The 23,880-nt window shown below is 50.6% G+C and overlaps 1 protein-coding gene across 1 annotated transcript; it reads right to left on the bottom strand.

The window, feature by feature from the left end:
* Positions 1–1,766: 1,766 nt before the first annotated feature.
* LOC111157721 (keratin, type II cuticular Hb5-like) lies at positions 1,767–15,495 on the bottom strand. The gene is made up of 9 exons (XM_022519361.1): positions 15,073–15,495; positions 12,070–12,278; positions 10,692–10,752; positions 10,003–10,098; positions 9,185–9,349; positions 8,839–8,964; positions 5,195–5,415; positions 2,640–2,671; positions 1,767–1,914 (listed from the first exon to the last, which is right to left on the bottom strand). The coding sequence occupies exons 1-9, from the start codon at positions 15,493–15,495 to the stop codon at positions 1,775–1,777; spliced, it is 1,473 nt and encodes a 490-aa protein (XP_022375069.1). The 3' UTR covers positions 1,767–1,774.
* Between the last annotated feature and the right edge of the window lie 8,385 nt (positions 15,496–23,880).

The following is a 23,880-nucleotide window of genomic DNA, read 5'->3' as shown; positions in this document are numbered from 1 at the left end:
TGTCCATCAGAAACCCCTCTCTCCACCTCAGCAGGGAGACACCCCTTGCCTCAGAGGGGACTCCAAACAGATTTCTCCAGGTGGGACTTCTTGGGGAATATCAGTTCAGGAATAGGGCAGAGGCAGAGTTCCCCAATCAATTGCCCGGTCCAGGCCATCAGGGAAAATGTCCTCCAACTAGAAGTCTGGGTTTTACTTCTGCGATAATGCATAATTGGCCTATATTAACTGTCCCATAAGAAGATCTGTCCAAGATTCTTAGAGAGCTGAGACTATGGGAGTTGTTTCTACAATAGTTCGAGAAGGTCCCTTTGTGTCATCTTCCGTGTCTTATTCTGAAGTGTCTGACTAGCAAGCAGGGTCAGTTAGAACCCCTCCTCCAGAGACAGTCCGATGAGCCAGGATGTTTAGTCTGAAGGAACAATTGGGGTAAGACAGTGGAAAGTATGTGAACTTTGGCATTCCCTAAACCTCAGTTGGAATGCTGGATTAGCTGTGTGACCTCAGTAAAGGTACTTAACTTCTTTGGGCCTGGACTTCCTTATCTATAAAATGAAGATAATAATGTCACTGCTGTGAACAAAGAATGAAATACACACACAGAGTCCCTGACACTTAGCAGGTACTTGTGAATACAGATTCCTGTCCCTTACCCTCTTCCACCTTCGCCTCCACCCCACCCAGGTGTGGGGGGCCCAGACTGGCTCTGACCTTTTGGCAAAGTCAAAAGAGAAATGCAAAGAGATGAACCTGATCCTGTGAGAGTCAGAGAGGAAGTCAGTTCCACGGTCAGAATTACCTGACCCTCCTATTCCCCCTGCCCACATAAGCCAATGGTTCTCAGCTTTAGTTCCTCTAGGAATCACATGGGAGCTTGTTTAAACTCAGATTCCTGGGCTCATCCCTGGAACTTCTGCTTCAGTAGTTCTGGATGGAGTCCAGGATCTACCTATTTAAGAAGTCCCCTCCACCTCCCATCCCTAGGGACCCTGATTTGGTGGTGATCCATGGAACTACACTTGCAGAAGCTTTGAGACGGTCAGGGCTTGGGGAAGGGTGGGGGGTGGGGGCTGGGGAAAACCACAGAGGAGGCAGGCATTCATTTGTTTACTAGAGAAAACTTTTGTCATCAATATTTAATCACACACACCCAAAGAGAAAAGGAGCCATAACAGGAATCATCCAAATACAAAATACAAAACAAAAACAAAAACAAAACAAAACAAAACCCAACCACCACCATAAGCACCTCAGCCATTAGCTTCAGTCAGCCTTTCCATCTGGACATATGAAGAGCTGGGGACAGTCGGGGAATGCATAGTCTCTCAGATCAGTGAGGGGCCTCCTGGACCTCTGGTCCATTCCCCTACCGCGCCCTCAAGTGCTGAGGTGACATACCCCCACCCCATATCTGAGGGCAAAGCAGAGGTTGCCTACCCATCCCCATTCCCTGACCCAGCTCCTTTCCCAGAAGGCCTGGCACACGGTCAGTGTTTAGTAAATGTCTGCTAACTTGAAGCTAGTTGGGGAAGAAAGTGGCTGAGCAGCTTCTATCAAAAAGCTGGACCACTGGCAAGAGACACTCAATGGAGGTGGCAGTCCTGCCATCCCCAGGGTTTGCCCTTGAAGGGTAAGTCATAACCGCAGTAAGGAGGAAACTGGAGAGTTAGTCTGGGTTTGCAGCCAGGGGAAACTCTTACACTGACACTAGGATCTGAGAGAGCAAAGATTTTCCCTCCTGTCCCCACCCCTGCGCCCAACAGACCCACGCCTGTTACACAAACCGCACCGATCTGACACTGGAACAGGTCCCCACTACGGAAGGGGAACAGAGGAGGGCACTGCTGGTGGGACCACGAGGGACAGTGGCACTGAGGTCCCCACAGACCATGCCGCCCTGGGAACGGCTCACACCTGTGGAAGGAGACACTGAATCATAATTCTCTTCCATTCCCAACATGACATGACCCAGAATTTCTTGGAACCAATGGTTTACTTTCCTCACATTCAGAGGGACCAGCAACATTAATCTTTACAACTCCAGGCAAATTCAAACCCTGGATTTGCCTCTGGGCAAATGTGCTTCTGGAAGGAGTGTGTTTAGCCAACAGGACACCTAACTCTACTTAAACCAGACTAATGTTGAGATGTGTTTATAGAGTCTTTGAGCAAAAACTGATGGTCACAGTGGAGGAATCATCTAGAAATATGGTTGCTGCAAAGATGAGAAGAATGGACACCTAGCCCAGGAACTACATACACATTGGATTATTAAAGGTAAAGACTTAAGAGTTGCCTGCAGTGGCCCCAAATGATCAGAATAAACATCTCATGTTTCTTATCAAAACCTTGTGCCATTTGAGGAACATTCTGTGCGTAACTGAAAAACTTGGGCTATTTTTGCAGAACCAATTAGTGGGGCAGAACTTGTCACCATCATTAGCTCAGGTTTCACGCATGTTCCAGATGGATCTGCATGGGGGCCAAATATTCTTGACCATCCCTTTGTCCAGATCCCAGAGACCTCAGCCCCCTTCTCCCCCACCCAGTGCCCCACAGACAGAGATTCAATCACCCATTAGATGCAACCCAATATTAACACCCAAAAGAACAATGCCCATGACAGACACCCAACTTACAGATATTGACGGAGCCCACGCCTTCACACAAGCTGCAGGGGGGAGAGAGAGAGAAAGAGAGAGAAAGAGAGAGTGAACATTTAGAAGGGAGCTCCCTGCTCCTTCTCAATTAGGTCTATTCTGCTCCATCCTGAGCAAGGGGACCAGAGCTGAAGGGCTGAAGGCATGCTTCCTACCCACTGCAGAGAGCATCAGTAATGTCCCTGCTCCCAGGGATCCCGAAAGAACAGGGAAATGTTATGTTGCAGGACCTAAAAGGCCACTTTATGCCTTGTTTGGTTTTTGCCCATGGGAAGCTGGTATACTGAAAGGGGGACATGGGTTACAGTGAGTGTTATCCTCCTTGTCCCCTGGCTGGAAATTCCAACATGGCCAAGTAAGAGATGGGAACAACCACTACCTAACTGGCCACCTCTAGGTACCAAAAAGCTTGCCTCCCTTCTAATAGATCCATTTTCATCCCATGAGTTTACATGCTACCCCAAATATCCACCTGACTTGATAAAGGCAGAGGGAGGCAGGAGGGTATGGTGGTTAAGAGCCTGGACTCTTGGGCACAAATCTGGCTGAGCCATTTACTAGCTGGGTGACCTTGGACAAGTCACCCAGGTTTTCTGTGCCTCCGTCTCCTCATTTCTGAAACAGAGATGATCATACAGACTTTCCAGGATTGTGGTAAGCTCTATATTGCCAAGCACCTACAAATAGAGCCTGGTACCCAGTAAATTCACTGTGTTTGCTATTAACATTAGAAACATCTCGTTGATGGTGGGACACTTACATCAATGCAGTGGGCCCCCTTCTCCCTCAGGGCCACCTGCACTTTCTGCTCTATGTCGCCCTCTTTGTTAATCCCCAGCCTCAAACCTGACCCTCCAGTAAAGCTCTAGTCTGAACCCTTCTGCCCGACATGGAGCACTTGTAGACATCTATGCTTTGGGCTCACTTTCCAGCCACATGACTCTGACTCTACCACAGCCTTGGAACTGTGCCCTTCCAGAAGATTCTACCCATTATACTGCCTGTGGGACCACATTGCTAGCAGCAGCTGTCTCTGAGTTGAGTGATGATGGTTGCTTTTATTTTCTTGTTTTCTGCAATGAGAATTACTGGTGTAGTCCAATTAAACTTGTTAAATGCCAAGAAGAGAAGATCGTTAAAAGGTCAATGGCCATGATAGGCAAGATGCCACACACTAAACCATCCTTTAAAATCTCATGTGTTGGAGACAGTGCCTCATTCGTTATATGGTGGGGTTATTAATACACTAACGATGATGATGATTACAATGAAAGTAAGTTTCACTGCACAAATGCCCAGTGCTTCACTGAGTGTAAATGAGTGGGTTGGGGGCGTAAGTGTACAAAGAAGGAGGCAGACTCTGGTGGGCTGAGGACATGGACAGAAAAGTTGACCCGCTTTGGTCATGCATGGCACAAATCCAGCAGCGTGCCAGCTGCCTTGGGTGTCACACACGTCAGATTTCTAAAACTAACCTGGTTAATAAGGAACCTCTCCATTGTCCAGCCCTGCATGGCCACCTAGAGAGACAGATTCTTATTCTAATCGTAACCTGCTCCTACTTGTGCTTACTATGCACATTAACTCATTTAATCCAACATCTTAAAGTGATGGGTTTTATGATTATCTGTTTTACAGATTAGGAGGCTGAAGCATAGGGGTTCAGAGCTAGTAAGGGGTAGAGCTGGTATTTGAGCCCAAGTGGTTTGTCTCCCAGCCTGTGATCTTAACCTTTATATTCTACTTCCCCAGTCTAGCCTGCTTACCAGTGATGGGACCCAACTAGGAGGCCATAATGATGTGGCCACCTCTAGGCTAGGGGCCCCATCACTACCCCGTGTGTAAATCCACATTGCTCCTCCCTTATTTACTTCAGTGCCCCGATTCTTGGCTCAAACTGTCAGCACAGCTTGATGTCTCCTGTCCCTTTCCCACGCCATCAGCTCTTCTACCTCCTCTTCTGAGAAGCCTCCAACAGCCTCCCTGGGACACTAACCCTGGTCACCTGGAAGATGAATATATGTCCAATCCTGTCTTCCCCTGCTAAGTAAGGACACTGAGCTGCTCATTTCCATTTATTGGTCCTGAACATGGGACTACAGGGCTTCTTGCCTGTGTACCCCAAATCAAATGACCTTTAACAAACCACTGGAATGATTCCAGCTTCTGCAATCCACTGAGATGTGATTGCAGAAACATCCTTTCAGCCAATGGGATAAAGCAGTTGTCTTGGTACAAGCTTGATGTGCAGCCAGAGGGACGTGTAAAAGGGCAAAGATCACTGGAACACTAACCAGCAGGAGATCGATGTAAGCAAAGACACTACCTAGCTGTGACCTTGAACAAGTTCCTTCTCCTCTCTAGGCCTTAGTTTCCCCATCTGAAAATGGAGAATTGGCTGGACTCCATGATTTCTAGAGTCTTTCTTGAGTCTTTCCCAGTTTGAATGCTCTCTGCTTAGAGGATTATAGTTGAGCAAGGCAGTCTTCAAGCCCTCAGTGGGGATGAGAAGTGACCCTGAACCCCATCCTCACCGGCTCTCCTCGCCCTCCAGCAGCTTGCGGTAAGTGGCGATCTCCACGTCCAGGCCCAGCTTGGAGTTCATCACTTCCTGGTACTCCTTGAGCAGGCAGGCCATGTCCTGCTTGGCCTTCTGCAGGGCCTCCTCCAGCTCCGCAAGCTTGCAGCGGGCATCCCTGAGGGCCGCCTCGCCCTGCTGCTCCGCCTCCACCACAGAGCCCTCGAGCTTGCAGCGCTATCAGGGAGGAGAGGAGGGAAGGGTTTAGAAGGGGTTGCAGGCTGTGGGAATCCTGGTGAGTCCCCCATGGCCTCAGTCAACCCCATTCAAATTGGTCAACTTGCAAATTAATGAGGCAGGGAAATAATGGCGCTTTGGGGCTTTCTTGCTCCATTTTTGTACCACTTTATTATAAAATTCAAGTCCCTGGTGAGCCGTTAGGGAGCAATGGAACAGGGCTGGTAATAAGTGGTGATACTATCTGATGTCTGTTTACCGTTGTTAGTTTACAAGGTACTTTCACAGATCTACCTTACCCGCCTACAGTTACTCTGTGAGCTTGTCAGAACAGGCATGGTTATTCCCATTATGCAGATGAAGAAACTGAGACTCAGAAAAGCTGTGACTTGCCCTAAGCTACCAGTGTAATTAGTGTCAAGCCCAGGTTTTCATAGGCCATTCTCTGACCCACTGAGATCAGCATGCTAGAAGAAGTCCCCACCTAACCACCCACCGTACTAACTGCAGCCCCTCCCTTCTACCCCACTTAAAACAGAAGGAACTCCCACAACTCAATAGTAAAAGCAAAAACAAAAACAACCCTAATAATTGGATTTTCAAAATGGGCTAAGAACTTAAAGAGACATTTCTCTGAAGAAGACATATAAATTAAATGTCTTGCAGGTACAGAAGAAAATGCTCAACAACATCCTTTTCAAGGAATGGCAAATCAACACCACCATGAGAATCATCTCACACCTGCCTGGTGGGCTATTATCAAAAAAATAAGGTCAGTGTTAATCAGGATGTGGAGAAACTGAACCCCTTGCAAACTGTTGGTGGGGATGCAAAAGGGTGCAGCCACTATGGAAAACAGTGTGGAGGTTCCTCAACAAATTAGAAATAGAACTGCCCTATGATCCAGCAAACCCACTTCTGAGTATTTATCCAAAATTATTAAAATCAGGATCTTGAAGAAATATTAACATTCCCATGTTCATTGCAGCACAATTCACCAAAGCCAAGTCATGGGAACAACTTAAGTGTCCATCTACAGATGAACAGATAAAGAAAACGTGGTATAAACATACAGTGGAATGCTATTCAGCCTTTTATTTAAAAAAAGGAAATTCTGCATTATACCACAACATGGATGAACCTTGAATACATTATGCTGAGTCTAATAAGGCAGATACAGAAAGACAAACTGCCTGATTCCACTTATGAAGTATCTAAAATAGTAAAATTTTTTAAAATTTAAATTAAAATTAAAAAGTCAAATTTATAGACTCAAGCAGTGGGATGGTGGCTGCCAAGGACTGGAAGGAGGGAAAATACGGAGTTACTAATCAATGGCCACAAAGTCTCAGTTAAGCAGGATGAATGAGTTCTAGAGATCCGCTGTACCACACTGTCCACAATCATGTATTGTACACCTAAAGATGCACTAAGAGGGTGGATCTCATATTAAGAGTTCTTACCACAATGAAATAAATATTCTTTAAAAGCATATTAGCATGCAAGCGAGGATAACTTCCAATCTTTTCTAATTTCACTTCCAGTACCATTCTCCTATTTTATTACCTCAGCTATGAATAGCAATAAATTAATTGTGATACATCTTACACAGTGTTTAAGAACCACGACACAGAAGGGAGAGGACAGAAATCGAGCCACAGATATGTGAAAACTCAGGGTTGGGGCAGAGGTAGTATCACAAACCAGTGGGTAAGAAACAGATTACATGATCCATTCTCTTCCTACCCATAGAAACAAATTAGCCTAAACCTTACTCCTTGCATATACAAAAAATAAAGTTCTGACAGGTTAAAGACCTAAATGTGAGAGGTAAAACTATAAAACTAGTCGAAGACAAGAATGCAAGAGGATACCTCTGTGACCTCAAACCTTCATAAGTATAAACCATTAAGGGAAGAGCTGAAGGGTGTGGCCACATCCAGGTTAAAGATTTCCTTTCAGGAAAGCAAACAAACAAGGTACAGCCTGAGAGGAGCTGAGCTGCAACAGGCAGAACTGACAAAGGGTTCCCATCTAGACATAGTGGACAAGGAACTGGGGCAAACTGTCAAGAAAAAAGACAGGAATCACCATACAAAAATGAGTGGATGATAGGACTAGGCAGTTCTCAGAATGGGAAATGCAAATGAGTAAGTAAGCCTATGAGGAGACGTTCGACATCACTAGTTAACCAGAGAAATGAAAATTTAAAAAACAACTTGTTACTAGTTTACACCTATTAGATCCACAAGAATTGGGGTCTGATCATAGCGAGTTTGAGCCGAAGCTGCCACCTGCCTACGGTGGGACTGTGTGCGAGCACAGGGCTCTGAGTGTTCTTATGGGAAGTAATTCAGTGAATATCCTACAACTCAACAATTCCATTTCTTGCTTTATACCTTCAAAACATCTCTCATGGAGATGTATATGGAAGCACACACACATGTATAAAAACATTAAAAATGTTCATGATACAACTGGTGGCATAGCAAAGACTTGGAGGCCAACAGAGGGGACATCCATAGGGGAATGAACAGGAAACTCTGGTTTATGAATATTAATGCATTCAATGCACAGAAAAGATAAAACAGATCATTTAGAGCAACATGCATGGATGTCAATGACTTTGAACTGGCAACAGGAAGAATCAGATGAGATTAATGGCATAATGTCACGATGTAAATCTAAAACACTAAGAAGGGGTGCCTGGGTGGCTCAGTGGGTTAAAGCCTCTGCCTTCAGCTCAGGTCATGATCTCAGGGTCCTGGGATTGAGCCCCACATCGGGCTCTCTGCTCCGCAGGGAGCCTGCTTCCTCCTCTCTCTCTGCCTGCCTCTCTGCCTACTTGTGATCTCTGTCAAGTAAATAAATAAAATCTTTAAAAAAAAAACAAAAAACACTAAGAAATCTATATGAATTTATTTTGAAGGATGCATATGTATCTATGTATGTAAATATATGTGTGCAAGAGGGATGTATATTAGCTGCATGAGAATGAATCTGGGGATGGAGGAGAATGGAATGAAGATGAAGGAAAACCCATGCTCAGTTGCAGAGATGCACAGATGGTGGTAGTGAATGGCACTTTGAGCAGAGTGGCGTTGGGTCAGTTCAGGTCTGTGCACCTCAAGTCCATCCAGAGAGGCGGGGAGAGAGACAGCAGGACACAACCTGCCCTAGACCACGTTGTCTATGTTTAAAGGAGAGAAATGGTAAAGGGAGAAGAAGGGAAATAAGAGCAGAATTCAGAGAAGGTAGACAGACCAACCCTCCCTCCCCCTAAAATGTTTTGTGCAAACTTCAGAGGCAGGTGGTTAAACTGTAAGCCTCTCCAAAAAGAGCAGCAGTCCGTCCAGGTAGGAGGGAAGCAGAGAGAAGATCAGAAGCAGCAGGTACACGGGTGAGGTCTCAGCGCCCCCTGACCTGCTGCTTGGCATTCTCCACCTCCGCTGTGAGCCTCTGCATCAGGCGGTTCAGCTCGTTGAGCTCATCCTTGGTTCTGCGGAGGTTCTCGCCCTGCTGGCTCACGGTGGCTTTCATCTCCTCACACTGTGGGTTGGGGGACCAATACTGAGAAACAGCCAATGGTTGCAACATTGCGGGAGAGGATGCTGGGAAGAACCCTCTGTTCTTCCATGGTCCCACCTCCCACCCCTGCTCTGCTTGGGTTTGTGCTGTGGCCCCTCTCAGTGCATGGGCACCTGTCCCAGGAAGCTCTGGGTTCCAGCTATCATCCTTGCCCAATGGGCAGCCTGGCCCTCCAGATCACCTTGGTTTGGTACCAGGACTCAGCCTCGGCCCGGCTGCGGCTGGCAACATCGTCATACTGAGCCTTGATCTCGGCCACAACCGAGTCCATGTTGAGCTCCCGGCTGTTGTCCATCTTGACTACCACCGAGGTGTCCGAGATTTGTGACTGAAGAAGGTAGATTTCCTGTGGGTGATAGCAACCAGTGTCCTCAGCTCCAAATCCCCCTCCAATTCCCATTGCTGGAGGTAAAAAAACAGTCCCCATCTGAAGCTTCAGGAAGTAAACAGGAGAATTTCAGAGGGGATTTTAAGAGAAAAGGGCTGGAATCTGGACCATGGCCTCAAGGCAAAGAGCAAGGTGGAATTCCATTAAAGCCTGGATCATCCGAGGCTAATTTCTAGGGATAGAGACAAAGGGGGTTACTCCACCTGGGGCCCCAACTATCCATATCAGCTCTAGTTATCTGCATAAACGTAATCAACCAGATAATGAGTTTTCTAATTAAGTTTTCATACTACCTGAATTAATAAGATATTATTATCTCTATATATCTATATCTATATTCTCAAATCTCTACTTCATGTTGTACTGTGTAGACAGGCAACGAAACATAGTCTTTCGAATCATTTTAAAGGAAGGACATCATCCGTTTCCATTTTTCAAGGAGGCCTGAGCAAGAGAAATCTCCTCTGGTCACAGAAGGTGGTTAGGCCCTAAAAGAGTTAGGGATGGACAACCCTCTCTAGAGCCAAAGGGCCAAGACGAGCCACAACCCAAAAAGCCCTCCATCCTCTCCTCCCTCACTTGCTCTTCTGGAGATGGGAAAGAAAACTCACCTCCTCATAGAGGGCCTGCAAGAAGCCCATTTCATCTCTCAGCGCCTCCACGTTGGCCTCCAGGTCAGCCTTGCGCAGGTAGGCACAGTCTATGTCCTGGTGGACACACACAGGAAAGGAGGAAACATGGGGTCGCTCAGTGCCACTGGACATCAGCACTCTATAGGGGGCCTTGAGGCCATGTTGTGGCCCACTCTTCTCCCATCACAGGAACATCCATGGAACCAACTAGGAATAGGGAGTGGAGAGAAATCTGACCCCTTACAGACTTTTTTCTGATTCCTCCAGGATTGGAAATCTTCCTGAAGTGGGTAGCTTAGAATCACAGCCCAAAATGTCAGACTGCTACCACTGAGCCAGACTGGCTGATGGAGCATGACCATGTGGTGGCCACAGAGCCTTGAGTATACACCCCAGCAGGTCATCCTTGGCACCCAGGTCAGGTGCCACCTAAGCAGCTGGCTCTCATGCCTGAGACCTCATGGTGCTGCTGTCCAGCTCTCTGCAGATGCTCTGATCAGTTCCCATGGTCACTTGTAAATCAATTTCACTCTCACAGGGACATTGCCAACTAATTGGCCTCCATCTGTTAGGGGACTCGAGTGCCTGGCCATGACCACTAGACTGACATAAACTTGGCCTCCAGCATCCAAGATTTCATTCCTCTCCGTGTGGGAAGAGTCACTCACCTTCTTCAGCACCACAAACTCATTCTCAGCTGTGGTCCTGAGAGCCACCTCCTCTTCATACCTGAGGAGACACAGCACAGGTGGAAAGGCCCTTGAGGAGGAGGGCTTTGGGCTGGCCAGAGAGCCTGAGGATTTCAAAACTCCTTGGTTCTACCCTTCACTTGCTGCATGCTTTGCAAGAAGAGGCGTGGCCTCTCTGGGCTTCTATTCTTCGGTCACAAGGAACACACCAAGAAGATACTGGACACGGAGTTCAAGTCCCTGGTTTCTGGTCCAAGCTTGGACTGAAGTGGCTGCAAAACTCAGGCAAGTCATTGAATCTCTCTGCATCTTGGGTTAAATTGACTGGTGTGCAGGAAGTTTCTCTGGACTTATTTGTGGAATGAATGGAAGACGGATGCTCCTGGGGCAGGGTCTTTCAGCCCCAAAATTGTACAAAACATAAAGCTCCCTGAAGCCATCCCCGGAACGTTCTCTTCCCCTCCCCCAACATCCAAGGACTTGACATTCTGGAAGCACTCCACTGTGCCCAGACTGCTGGGGGACATTTCCACCCACCTCTCCACCTGCTGGCACATCGTCCTACTCCTGTCCATGAGGTCATTCCTGCAGCAGCCTGGCCCAGCCAGCAGGAGAACCAGAGTTCTCACGGCACGCTTTCCACAACTTTTTAATAACAGAGTAATTTGGGCTTCTATAAACTCTGAGCTGTGTAATTACCGGCCCTCACACTCACAGAGACTGGGAGACAGACGTTGCCACCTGCAGAGTTGTGCCTGCCTCTGCAGTTACTTCCAGTTAGTATTACCAGGACTGATTATGTCAGAATCGCCCTTCTCTCTGTCCATATCTGCCAGATATGGACAGAGGGGCAAATTAGCAGTGACCCAGTGAATTTTAACAAGGTAATGGCCAAAACAAACAAGTCAGGTTAAAATGGAAGATTTACATGGACCTTTGAATTGCAGAGCCTTGCAGAACAAGAGCCCAGTGATTTATCTACTGAGTAAATAAAGGAATTATCTGAGCTCATCAGATACCTTGAATGGCATTGGCCAGATCATCGTTGAGCTATATCTATCTCCCCAGGGACATTTCCTTTCTTCCCATCCTAGCGCTGACTGCTCCCAAGTTCTTCCCTCCAGCCCCGTGATCTCTACCCTCCTATTTCATCATTTCTTTCTCTGGATCTCCCCAGGACAGGGCCCACAAGGGCCGGGAGTGGAGACCAGGTGGAGTCAGCTGAGGAAACAGAACCATCTGAGTGGTCGCTTGAAATGACCCTGACCTTCAGCCATCTCTACCTCCAGGATAGTTGGGGGGGGAGGGGCAAAACCTGCTCCATACCCATAAGTACGCCCGGCCAGGCTGCACTCACTTCTTCTTGTAGCCCTCCATCACCTCCTGCACGTGGTTGAGCTCCGAGGCCAGCCTCCCGCTGTCAGCCTCCACACACTCGGCCTCCCGCCTCAGTGTCTCGATGTAGCCCTCGAACAGGGGCTCCAGGTTGCTCTCACAACACTTGCGGTCCTGGTAGAACTGCCACTTGGTCTCCAGCAGCTTGTTCTGCTGCTCCAGGAAGCGCACCTGCAACCCGGGGGGGGGGCAGGAAAAAGTCTCAGGGGGAGCCCAGGGTCCCGGAGCCCTCACTGCCCTTGGGGAGAGCCCCTGACCTGCAGCAGCCTGTGACCTTCCCCCAAAGTCCAAATCATTTGGCAAAGCCTGGAAGCGCAGGTCACAGCTCTTTCCCCAGTCGTGTTCCCTCACCCTATCCCCATCTCCCCGTAGAGGAGTGTGATGTGGTTTTCTGCGCAGAACGAAGTAACATCTGATCCTGCAAAAATACCCCGGGCCAGGATGGGGGCGAGGGCGCTAAATCAAAGAAGGTCACGTCCTAATCCATGGAACCTGGGAATAGGTTACGCTACATGACCAAAGGGACCGTGTACTTGGAATTTAGGTATGGCGTTGAAGATCAGGAGATCTGGAATTATCCAGATGGCCTCGAGGGACCAAATGGGCCTTTTTTAAAGTGGACAAGGAAACAGAGAGTGGAGAGGGTCACGGAAGGAGGAGGTGGACGAGAGATTCAGAACCTGAGACAGCCACCACCGCGGTCACCAGCTTTGGAGGTGGAGGGAGAAAGGGCCTGAGCCAGCGAATGCCAGTGGCCTTTAGAAACAGAAGCAGCTCTGGCAGCAAGCAGCAACGGAATGGGGACCTCAGTCTTACGATCACGAGGAACTCAATTCTGCCAAAAGCCTGCACGTCCCTGAAAACAGGTCTCCCCTAGGGCCAACAGCTTGATGTCGGCCTCAGGAGATAAGAAATTCGTGTTGTTTTAAGCTACTCAGTTTGTGGGCATTCTTAGGGCATTTAAATATGCATCCACCATACTCTTCCTCACTCTGATCCTGGGGTGTGAGAGCCCAGCTGCGGGGGCCCTGGACCGGGAGTTAGGAGACCTCCCACAGGCTGACTCTGCCCCTAACCAGGTCCCTGTGCCTCCTTCTCTCTGAGCTTCACGGTAAACTGAGACAGCGGCCGTACATCAGCAAGATCACACAGGGAGGCCCCAGGCCCTTTCTGCCCTGCCCATGCATTTTATCTGACCGGCAACCTGTTTTATAGAAATTGAATTCATTGCCAACATTTAATAACTGAGTAATTTCAGGCGAGAGTCTGGATCTCCGTGACCTTAACAGACCAGAGGCTCAGGTGTGCTGGGCGTGGGTCTGAAGGTGGGTCTCAGCGGCTCCCCCTCCAGCAGGCATGCATCTCAGCTTGGCTTCATTCGGGTCCTACCAGGCCCCATGCCCTTGCCAGCCCTACACTAGGTGATCTCCTCCCAAGCCGTAATCTTCTGGGGGCACAAACCTGGAAGAAAGCACCCCTCAACTGCCTATTATTGTGGGAAAAGAAACCAAACCTTAATTAACCAAAGGCACCTGCCCTGAGTGGCCCCATGCAGACCCACTCTCTGGCTTGCCCACTCTGCAGGCTTAAACCACCCTGGGCAATACACTTTGCATACCCAGAGCTCATTATGAAAAGGAGGGGGGGCTGTCGGCCACCTCAGGGGAGGGAAAGCCAGCCTGGGGAGGGAGTGTGACTGGAACGGACTGCTTACAACTGAGACTGCACAGCTGGGTGCTGCTGCCCAGAAGGCCGTGAGCAAATGTCCGTGCGTGCTCAGGGCCCTCACTGTGCTTTTGAGCAAAGTAGGCAAGGAGGCCGCTCCAGGCAGATGCAGCCTCCTGCCAGGGTACACAGCCCAGTGAGCAGAGCATGGGCTGGATTTCAAGTCCCCCCACCACCCCACACCCTTGGTGTATGTCCTTGTGAAGTGAAGACCCTGCATGATGTGCTGATAACAGGGGAGAGCCGGCAGTGTGTTAAGAATAGATGTAGGGGGCGCCTGGGTGCTCAGAGGGTTGAGCCTCTGCCTTCAGCTCAGGTCATGATCTCAGGGTCTTGGGATTGAGCCCCACATCAGGCTCTCTGCTCAGCAGGGATCCTGCTTCCTCCTCTCTCTCTGCCTGCCTCTCTGCCTACTTGTGATCTCTGTCAAATAAATAAATAAAATCTTCAAAAAAAAAAAAAAAGAATAGATTTGGGGCCCCTTTGCTTACAGAGATGCCCATTCCTGATGGTGGCATTTGTCTGAAAGCAAAGCTCCCACGCACCATCACCCTGTGTGCGTCCACCTACGAAGTCCCTGGCATAGACGGGCACACCATTCAGCCCCAGAAGATGAGCCTTTCCTCCCCAGGACTTCAGTGGCTGCCCTCCCACAGAGAGGCTCTTAGAGCACCACCGAGTCAGAGGAAACCAGAGCCCGGCATCCAACCAGAAAGTGGGCTCAGAGAGTGCACCATCAGGAAAGCACAATTCCACAGCCCCTGCTGGGGCTTCCCCTGAAGTTTCTCAAGTCACTGTCTTTAATCTGTGTCCGTATTAGGTGGGGAAGGGCACCCAGGGCAGAAGTCATGGAACTCACAGCCTGCCTACCCTGTCCCCACTGGAAGGAGCAGGAGATGAGCTTCTGGCTCCTCCTCTTCCTGGCTCCCCTGTCCACCCTGGAAGTAGCGGCATCTCCTCTAGGAGGGGGGTCAGACCCCAGCCTAGCAGACATGCCCCCCACGCCTACCACTGTGTGATGGTTGAGATCCAAGAGATGGGGCCACGGACATACTCTCAGGTCTTGCTGGGCAAGGAAGCAGCTTCAGTGGAAACCAAGAGCCCGATTCAGTCATGCTCTCAAGGCCACCTGCTGATGGGTAGCAGGCCTGGGGCACAGAGTGAACCCAGCTCATCTCTGGGCTCCAAGTCCTTTGCCCATTCCCATGGCACTTCCCCAGGGTGCAGCCCGCAGACCCACCTTGTCGATGAAGGCAGCGAACTTGTTGTTAAGATTCTTGATCTGCTCCTTCTCCTCGTGCTTCACACACTGCGCATTGGGGTCGATCTCCAGGTTGAGGGGTGTGAGGAGGCTCTCGTTGACAGACACGCTGGTGATGCAGGGCAGGCTGGGTCCGAAGAGGCCCCCCACCCGGTAGCCGAAGCAGCTCCCACTGCGCAGGGGCCATCCACAGCTCACTGCTGTCCTCGGGGACCCCATAGCACACAGGCTCCGGCTGCCGAAGCCCCCCAGGCGCCTGTAGCTGGGACCTCCAGGACTGCCCCCGCGGGAGGCCAGGACACCCGTGCAGCTACGGGCCGAGGGCTTGGACACGACCACAGAGCAGGAGCTGAAGTTCCTGACCCCGGAGCCGGAGCCGAGACGGTAGGAACGGCTCGCCATGCCTCCGCCGTGCAAGGCAGTGCGGGGAAGGTGGAGAGGATGGAAGCGCTCAGGTCTCACGCTGGAGACCTGTCAATGCCCCTGCCTTTTATGGGGTAGATGACAGGCCTCCCAACAACATAAAAGGCGGGAGAAAGTTATTAATCCCATTTATGAGCGTGGGAATCTCCCGCTAGGCAGACCAAGAAGGAAAGCTGAAACTTGTCTCCTTTAATAAGCATGTGGAGGAGACCCCGTGTCACAGTAAACCTGCCCCTTGCTGCCTTTTCCACCCCACAGGCCTAGACACGGCTCTTCAGCCCCTAATTCCCCTCCTACCCTGTGAGTCCACTGCTGTCATTATCCCACATGGGCAATTGGGGGCTTGGGCAGATAGACATTCCTGAGACGCCAAGGGTCCCGTGTCCCATAAAGTCGACGGATCCATCCTCCCAGCAGATTACACGTTTCCCTCCAAGAGGCCACGAGGATGCCTGGCTGATCTTTCCAGGGTGAGCCTGTGTGGAGTGAACCCTTCCAGCCTTTCCTGTTACTGCATTTCCTACATTCTCAGAGTCTAGTCACTGGGGCTGGTACAGCCCCTTGGTGCAGAAAGCATGCCTTATCAACATCCATAGCCTTCACGGCAACCAACACATACTAGGTCCGCAGGAAGCGTTGTTGCAATTGAATAGACTGGACACAGGAAGGAAGGGCCAATATCTGGAGAGTGTCTTCATCTAGTCCACAAATACTAATTGACCCCTCCACTGTGTGCCATGCCCAGGAGCTGTCCCCAAGGAGGTGCCTTCACTCACAGGCAAGTGCTTAGGTCCCACCAGAACAAGGCCCTAATCTAGATGCCAAGCACACTGGAGCTGGACGGAACTTGCCCTTGAAGAACCTGGTCTCCTGGGGACACCAGATAGAGGCAGGAAAGATCCAGACAAAAGAAGGAAAGACAACCAGTCAGGTGAAGGGAATGTTCTTGGCTTTCTAAAGGAGGCCTCTCATGGCAGGTGGAACATCACAAAGGAGGTGGGACCTGAGGTGGGGCCTAGAAGATGACAGGACGTGGCAGAGAGAATAGAAGTGGGGGTGCCAGGAGAGCTACTGAGCCCGAGAGAGATTGCCTGGCTCCTGAGATCCTCTGCCAAACCAAGCTTTCAGCCAGAGCAGCTCACCCAGATGTCACACCCCGGAAGGGCAGGATGGAAAAGGGACCCAGGGGGAAAGCCCCTCCCTGCAGTCCCGACTCTCATGATGCCTAAGCCTCCAGCAACCCAGTCCTCGGAGTGAAGCTCTCATTACAGAGAACCTCTGCGTACAAAGACAAGAACAATGGTCTTCCAGAACACCCTCTTGGGGGAAGAGGCTTGGGAAAGGGGCATAAGAAAAGAGCCACACAGAACAAGAGAGAATGGGGAGGGTCCTTCTGCTTGCTCACTCATTCTCTCTCTCATGCACCCACGCACACACACACACACACACCTCATAGCAGGAGGACAAGGAGGATAGAATCGCACTCTACGTGGGGAGCGTAAGGATGGATAGAGGGAGCAGGACCTGCCCCAGGAGCACCAGTCTGAGAAGAGGCCCTTGTTCCTGCACCCGGAGGACAGAGCTGCAAGGCTGAACCAAGTCACGCGGTGGGCTGGGGAGAGACCCCATCAACCGATTTTCTGCAGAACCAACTTGCCCCAGCCTTTTACTCTTGTGGCCACAGACGCACACACTAACCCTAACTGGCAGGAAGGGGAGCTGGGTGTGCTGAAAGCTGAGAGGGCCCCTCCATGGTGGGCAGGCAGAACAAGAGAAGCAAAACAGAAACCAGACCTCAAAACCAATGCTCTGGAAGGGCCTGCCTCACTCTGGGCTCTATTTGTTTTTTTTTTTCTTCATTCAGCAAGTACTAACTGAGTACCTGTTCCACGAACTTGGCATACATCAGGGAATAAAACATACAAAGGTGTACGTTTTCTTAAGCTCCCATTCCAGTGGGAGAGATCGACCATAAACTTGGGGAGGGAGTCAATTATCTATTTGATGGTGAAACATGTCAGAAGAAGAAAAAACTGAACAAGGAAGGGGGACTCAGGAGAAGTGGGAGCGCGATGGGGTCCAATTTTAACAAGATGGTCTCCGTCAGCTGCCCCGAGAAGGGGATGTTGAGCAAAGGTTTTGATGAGGTGAGAGGATGAGCCAGTGCAAAGGCCTGAGGTGAGAACAGGCCCAGTCTGAGTAGGGAGGCCCTGTGGGGTTTGAGCAGAGACAATGAGAGGGAGTCTCGAGTACAGTGAGTTTGGGGGATACAGAGAGGGAGGGGAGAGCGCTGTTGGGCCCTGTGGGATGAAGCCTATTCCTCACTGTGTTCTATTGCTTACCTGGGTGCGCCTGAGCTACTTCCGGTCCCAAGCATTGTGTGGGGAAAATAAAAAGCAAACCTACTTTGGTGCCTTTGGAATTGAAGTTACGCAGCCCACCTTCACATGGGGTCATTCCAGAACGTCCGGGAACTCACGGCAGAAGCCTTCCCACTGCCAAGGACTGGAAGCCTCTCTGGTGACCAAGGTGTGGTATCACCTCAGGAATGGTTCCTGCTGCCTTCTCTGAGGGGACTTCCTACGGATATTCCCCAAGATAGAGAACTGGGGTGGGCTCGTTCATCAGCACCCCATTTGGAGCACACCTGTTGGGCAGTCCCTCAACAAGTCTGGCTCACTCCCCAATATCCAGGCTGGCTTTGGGTACCTTTGGCCCAAATATGAATGTCTGGCCTAATCTCGCTAATCTTGAGGCCAGGGTACAGGGCACAAAGGCAAGCTCCAGGGACCTCCTTCCCCAGAGGGGCCAACGTTCTGGATGGGCAGAACTTCCAGGCTTACTAAATGTGTTCTTGTATTCCAGTATCATAAAGTATGCTAAAGCTTTCAAAAGAAAACAGTGTAATGGCTCTAGTGAGGTGGGGGCACCGAGCAGGCTGGGGGAGCTGATGGGGAAGAGGACTTTATCACTGACATTATTTAGAATCGCTCCTGCTAGGTGACCATAAAAACAAACTGATTTCTAGTCTGCTTTATTGTTTTTAAATTCTCTACCAAAAAATGCATCCCTAGGGCCCCTACCCAGGGCAGACCGGTCCCACTGCCCCCCGACCCTTTCCCATACATCACTGAATGGCTCAAATACAGCCAAAGGTTATTTCCTGCTCATGGAACACTGCGGAAGGGGTACATCAGTGCGTAGGACAGCTTTCCTCTGCGCAGTTACCCAGGGACCAAGGTGCTGATAACTGCTGTGATCCCCCATCCTGCTTGGTATACATAGAGCTAGCCTCTAGGATGCTAGATGAATCACCAAAGGAAAACTGGGGATCTCCTGTTCTGGGCTCTGGAGAGTAGGAGATGTACTAAATGGTTTTTCTATTTTGCTTCCAGCTCAAGGACGATTGTTTTTCTTACCGATACCACCAACATTATGAAGTTGTCCAAAAAAAAATCCAGAAAGGAGGATCTCGGCTTGAGTCTTCTGCTGTGCCCAGCTCCTGAAGGAGAATTGGCAATTCCTGGCCAGAATCTTCAGCTGGAAAACCACCAGGGCCGGGAGTGTGGGGGAGACCCCTGAAAACAGAGAATAGGGCTGTGGAGGGAGCCCTGCTCTCAGCCAGCCCAGGCTGCCCTGCCTGCATCTGTCTTTGGCCACAAGACTTTCCTGAGCACCTACATGCATCTGGTGAAGGCATCATGACCGTGCTAGCTGATGCTCTGGGGACCAGGGGGTGGGGGTGCAGGGTGGCCATTGAATACCCATCCCCCCCCCCCCAGTCTGTGGGTCCCTGGCCCAGCACACCCACTCATCCACTTGTTCAGCAATTGCTTATCAAGCACCTGAGGGTCATGCATTGTGCTAGGTGCTGGTGACACCAAGCTGGGCAAAAGCCTGGCCGTGCCTTCCAGAGGCTCACAGCCTACCAGTCACAGTGGGAAGCCAGGCTTCTACAGCACAGAATGGTAACAGACATGTGCAAAGATGCCACACTCCTTTTAAAGGAAATGGTCCCTGAACCAAGTGTGGAGATGCTCAAAGCCAGGGGACAGTGTGTGTGAAGGTATGGAGGGACACCCACCCGGCTGAGTGTGGCTAGAGGGCAGGGCCTCCCCTGCGGGGTGATGAGGAAGCAGGAGGAGGAGGAAGGAGGGTCCAGGAGTTTCCCCCATCCTGTCAGCAGCAGAGTTTCCTCTGGCTTAGAGAGGCAGGTGGGTGGGACTGCGTGGTGATGGATGGAGTGAGTGGGTGGGTGGGAGGAAGGTGGCTGGATGTACATTGGGATCAATCGAGAAGCAGGGCGAAGAACAGATTGTGAGAACATGATAAAAGGCAGCAAATCCAGCTAGCAAGCTATGGCATGAAACAAAACGAGAAATAACACAGCCGGAGCTCAAACCGCATTGGAGGGGATGGAGAAGAAACGGAAGGACCACGAAGAGTCAGAAGGTCTTAGTAACTGGTTGGATGTGGTATAAGCAAAATAAACGTCAGGATGGCCAAGAGCAAGGAGCCCTACCGCCCCCCTCAGCCGGGCATCAAGATGCACATGAGCCCAGACCTGCCTGAGTGTGTGGAGAAAATTAACAGAGACAGTCTCCAAGAGCACTTAGCACAGCCAGTGGCTCACTCTCGACACTCAGCCATGGTCACTCTGGCTTTTCATCCCCCCTTGGGATCCCGAGCCAGTGTGTACTAGAAAATAGCACAGCCCATGGGGCCTGTCAGTGCAGGGACAGACGGCTGTGCACATCACACGGTGTCCATGTGTCAAACTTGGGGTTGTTGTGCAGGTCACATTAAATACAGTATAAATCCACAACGTGCCCCGTGGAGCCCTGCCTCAAGGAGCACAGTTACTATTCGGCTGCAAGCATGAGGCAGGGACATGCCAAGGGCAGAGGGCCAGCCTCACGGCCAGGAGGGGGACTTCCCCTTCCATCTCAGCCTTGAGCTGGCCATGGGGCATGAGGACAGGAGGGGCTGTTCCTATAACCCTGAGCCCCTAAGTCAGCTTCACATCATGTCTGATGCACTTTGCTGCAGCAGGAATGTCAGGGACAGACTCTAGAAATATTTCTGTACATGTGGAAGTCTGGGGTCAAACTTCAAGTATTAAAAATTTTACTAAGAGTGACACCTCTTTCCCTCATGATTCCAGACTAGTAGAAGGTTCCGGCCCCAGGATTAGATCCCTGCTTCTAAGATGCTCTCAGGCTAAGTGAGGGAAGAGGACAGACAGCCCAGCGCAGAATAAGAACCTGGAGCAGGACAAGAGGACAAGAAGGGCAGGGATGCAGTTGTAGCTAGGCACAGGGGAGACAGAAACAGGATTTCTGGGGCGTGGGGTCATCAGGAGAGCATATGCATCATCAAGGGAGATGTAGGGGAATTTGGAGAGAACAGCTTTGGGTCTCCTGCATCTGACAGGGGAGGGAAACTCAGGCTCTTGTGATTTCTGGGGTGAAGTAGCCACTAAAAAACCATGAGACTGATGTACAATAAACTAAGATATTCACTGTGGTGAATGGAAATCTGGCAGATTTTTCCTGTGGTCCCAGAATGACAGCCAAGTCCCAAAACTGAGCACAAAAGGGCATCAGTCCCCCAAGTTCTAAGAACCTATACACCGTAAATGGCCACCACCTGTCATGGTGACCAGCTTTGGTGGGAGGAGAGCTGAGATGGAAGGGTCGGCCTTGCCAGTGTCTGGTAGCGGGCAAGCCAACATGTGGCCAAGCATCACAAGGCAGCACCGTGTGTGGGGACCTCACGGGAACCAACCCTTGAACAAATAGGCACATGAAGCCACCACCCCCATGGTGGCCATGGAGTGCCCCCCGCCTCCATCAGCTGTCACCTAGACAGAGCCCTGCTTGATGGTGACCCCTCTGACACATGTTGGAAATCTTCAAAAAGAAGGAGGTAATGAAAAGACGAACCAAGACATAAACACACGAGCTAAACCCAGGCTTAGGGGCAGAGAGAGAGAAGAGGCTTGAGCAGACTTTAAGACTAAAATTGTATCGGGGCTCCTGGGTGGCTCAGTCGGTTAAGCGTCTACCTTTGGCTCAGGTCATGATTCTGGGGTCCTGGGATCAAGCCCCACATTGGGCTCCCTGCTTAGGGGGAAGCCTGCTTCTCCCTCTGCCTGCCATTCTCCCTGCTTGTGCAATCCCTCTCTTTGACAAATAGATAGATAAGATTTTTTTAAAGGTTAAAAAAAGCTGAACTTGTATCATGAATGCAGGACATCTTCAATTCTGGAATAAGATGATTCTAATGAGCAAGTGGTCACAAACTATGACATCTAGCCAAGATGTCTGTCCCCGTAACTGCAGCTGTGTCATAAACCACCCTGCAACTTAGCAGCTTTAAAAAGCAACATTCAGGGGCGCCTGAGTGGCTCAGTGGGTTGAGCCTCTGCCTTTGGCTCAGATTGTGGTCTTGGGGTCCTGGGATCGAGCCCCACGTCGGGCTCTCTGCTCAGCAGGGAGCCTGCTTCCCCCTCTCTCTGCCTGCCTCTCTGCCTGCTTGTGATCTCTGTCTGTCAAGTAGATTAAAAAAAAAAAAAAAGCAACATTCATTTTACTCAAGAATCTGCAATCTGGGCAGGGACAGATTGGATCTGCAATCCAGAGGGACAGCTCATTCTTCTGTCCCAAGGAGCTCCTGCCCTATCAGGCATCACCTATGGACACACGGAGCCCAGGGCAGGGAGCGCTCCCGCCCTCTGCGGCGCAGACCATGTAAGCGGGAGAGTAAGCAGTCCGAGCCCCCTTGAAGTGCTGACCAAGACACACCTGGGGGTGTTCAGGCACCCAGGGCCCAGAGACCCAGCCCTGTGTGAGTCTTGAAGAAGAGGAGGTTGTCTGTTGGGGTGGCGGGAAGAGTGGCGGGCACGTGTGAGGCAGCTGTACCCACAGACACCGAGTAAGGCTGCCAGGAGGCAGGGCTAATGTCACAGGATGCTCAGAGAGGACCATCAGAGGGCTGCCGTGACAGGGACTCAGCTTTGGGCTCTATTTAAGGGCCATTCCCAGAGCTTCCTAATACCGTCCACGGAACAGGGAGGTAGCTACCTGCCTGGAGGGCGCGGTAGGACACAGTGCCCTCCAGAGTCCACGAACTCCAACAGCTCAGAAGCCTTGCCAGAGAAGGACTTTCAGGAGACAAACAGGAAGAAAACTTGGCCCACAGACACCTATAATTACCCCTTTCCTGTGTTCTTCCAGGAGCTCATCCAACGGCATCACACCCACACAACGTGCAACCCATTTCACAAACCAAAACCCTGAGCGCTGAGGCTCAGAGGAGCCTGTCAGGCTGTGTGAATCACCCCTCTGCCTCAGAGGCACCTCAGAAAAGATGCTCCCGGACTGCCTGAATTGCCACGCTGTTCCACTGGAGGGCACCCTAGCCTGGCCACAGAAAGCACCTCAGCCTGGCACGTGGAAAGCCTCATTCCTCCAGGAAGCCTTCCTAGGTTGATCAACACAAAAGTGTGGTTTCCTTGGCTCTTCCCTGCCTGGATTTTTCACTCTCCCAGCAGCTTCCCTGAGAGCGCTCGGCACACCATGCTGTACCCTCCCTGGGTGGCCGGCAGCTACCACCCCACCGTGTGTTCACTTCCTCACAGATCTATGTACCAGGCTTCCCTCCTGCAATTTATTGTATGCCTTGATGGTCTTTGCTCCCTAAAAATCTGCTTCCAAGACACATCTGCCAGGTCACCAAAAGCTGAGAGGAAGGCATCAGAAGGTTCCTCAGCCCAGCCTCCAGCAGGCCCCGCAAAGCCCATCTAGCCCATCTCCTAGGCCCTCCCTACTCTCTTTATTGTATCTTCTGTTTTTCTTTCCAACCTCTTGGGCAGAGAGCTGAGTCTGTCACATGCTCCAGTTCTTGGCGCAGTGTTCCCATGAGCCCACAGAAGCCACTCTCTGTTTTGCTCCTCTGTTCCCTTCATTTTGTACTCCTCCTGTCCCTCTCCTCAGCTCAGCCAACGCATGTGAAAATCCTCACACGGGCACTCACGCCTGGAAGCAGCAGTGTTCAGGGAGTGTGTCTGTTTTATCTACTGACACGGTATGGTTTTGACAGGTTCTAACTCGACACTATGTCATCTATAAGTATGACACCGACTGTGTGGCTTCCAAGTGCCTTAATCTGCTTTCATCCTCTTCTCCCTGTCTCTGTCCAGTCTGTCACCTGGCTTGCCCCAGCTTCCTCCTGCAGCACACAAGGCCACCATGAACTGTCTTGTCCTTGCAGGAGAATGGCTTTCAGGAGGAGGACTGGGGGCTCACAGGGTTTCCACCCACCTAAATTCACTGTGTAATGCTTTGCTACATTCCAGAACAT

This window comes from Enhydra lutris, unplaced genomic scaffold (assembly GCF_002288905.1).
Source record: "Enhydra lutris kenyoni isolate GAN:26980312 unplaced genomic scaffold, ASM228890v2 scaffoldscaffold56, whole genome shotgun sequence".
Taxonomy (NCBI): Eukaryota; Metazoa; Chordata; class Mammalia; order Carnivora; family Mustelidae; genus Enhydra; species Enhydra lutris.
The sequence above is the reverse complement of the archived record's forward strand: the minus strand, read 5'-3'. Positions and strand labels throughout refer to the sequence as shown.

Coding starts and splice junctions, on each gene's coding strand:
- LOC111157721 (XM_022519361.1), bottom strand. CDS start 15,495: ATGGCGAGCCGTTCCTACCGTCTCGGCTCCGGCTCCGGGGTCAGGAAC. Junction 9,350..10,002: donor TGCAGGCCCTCTATGAGGAG/GTGAGTTTTCTT, acceptor TATCACCCACAG/GAAATCTACCTTCTTCAGTC. Junction 5,416..8,838: donor TGGAGAATGCCAAGCAGCAG/GTCAGGGGGCGC, acceptor CCTCCCTGATAG/CGCTGCAAGCTCGAGGGCTC.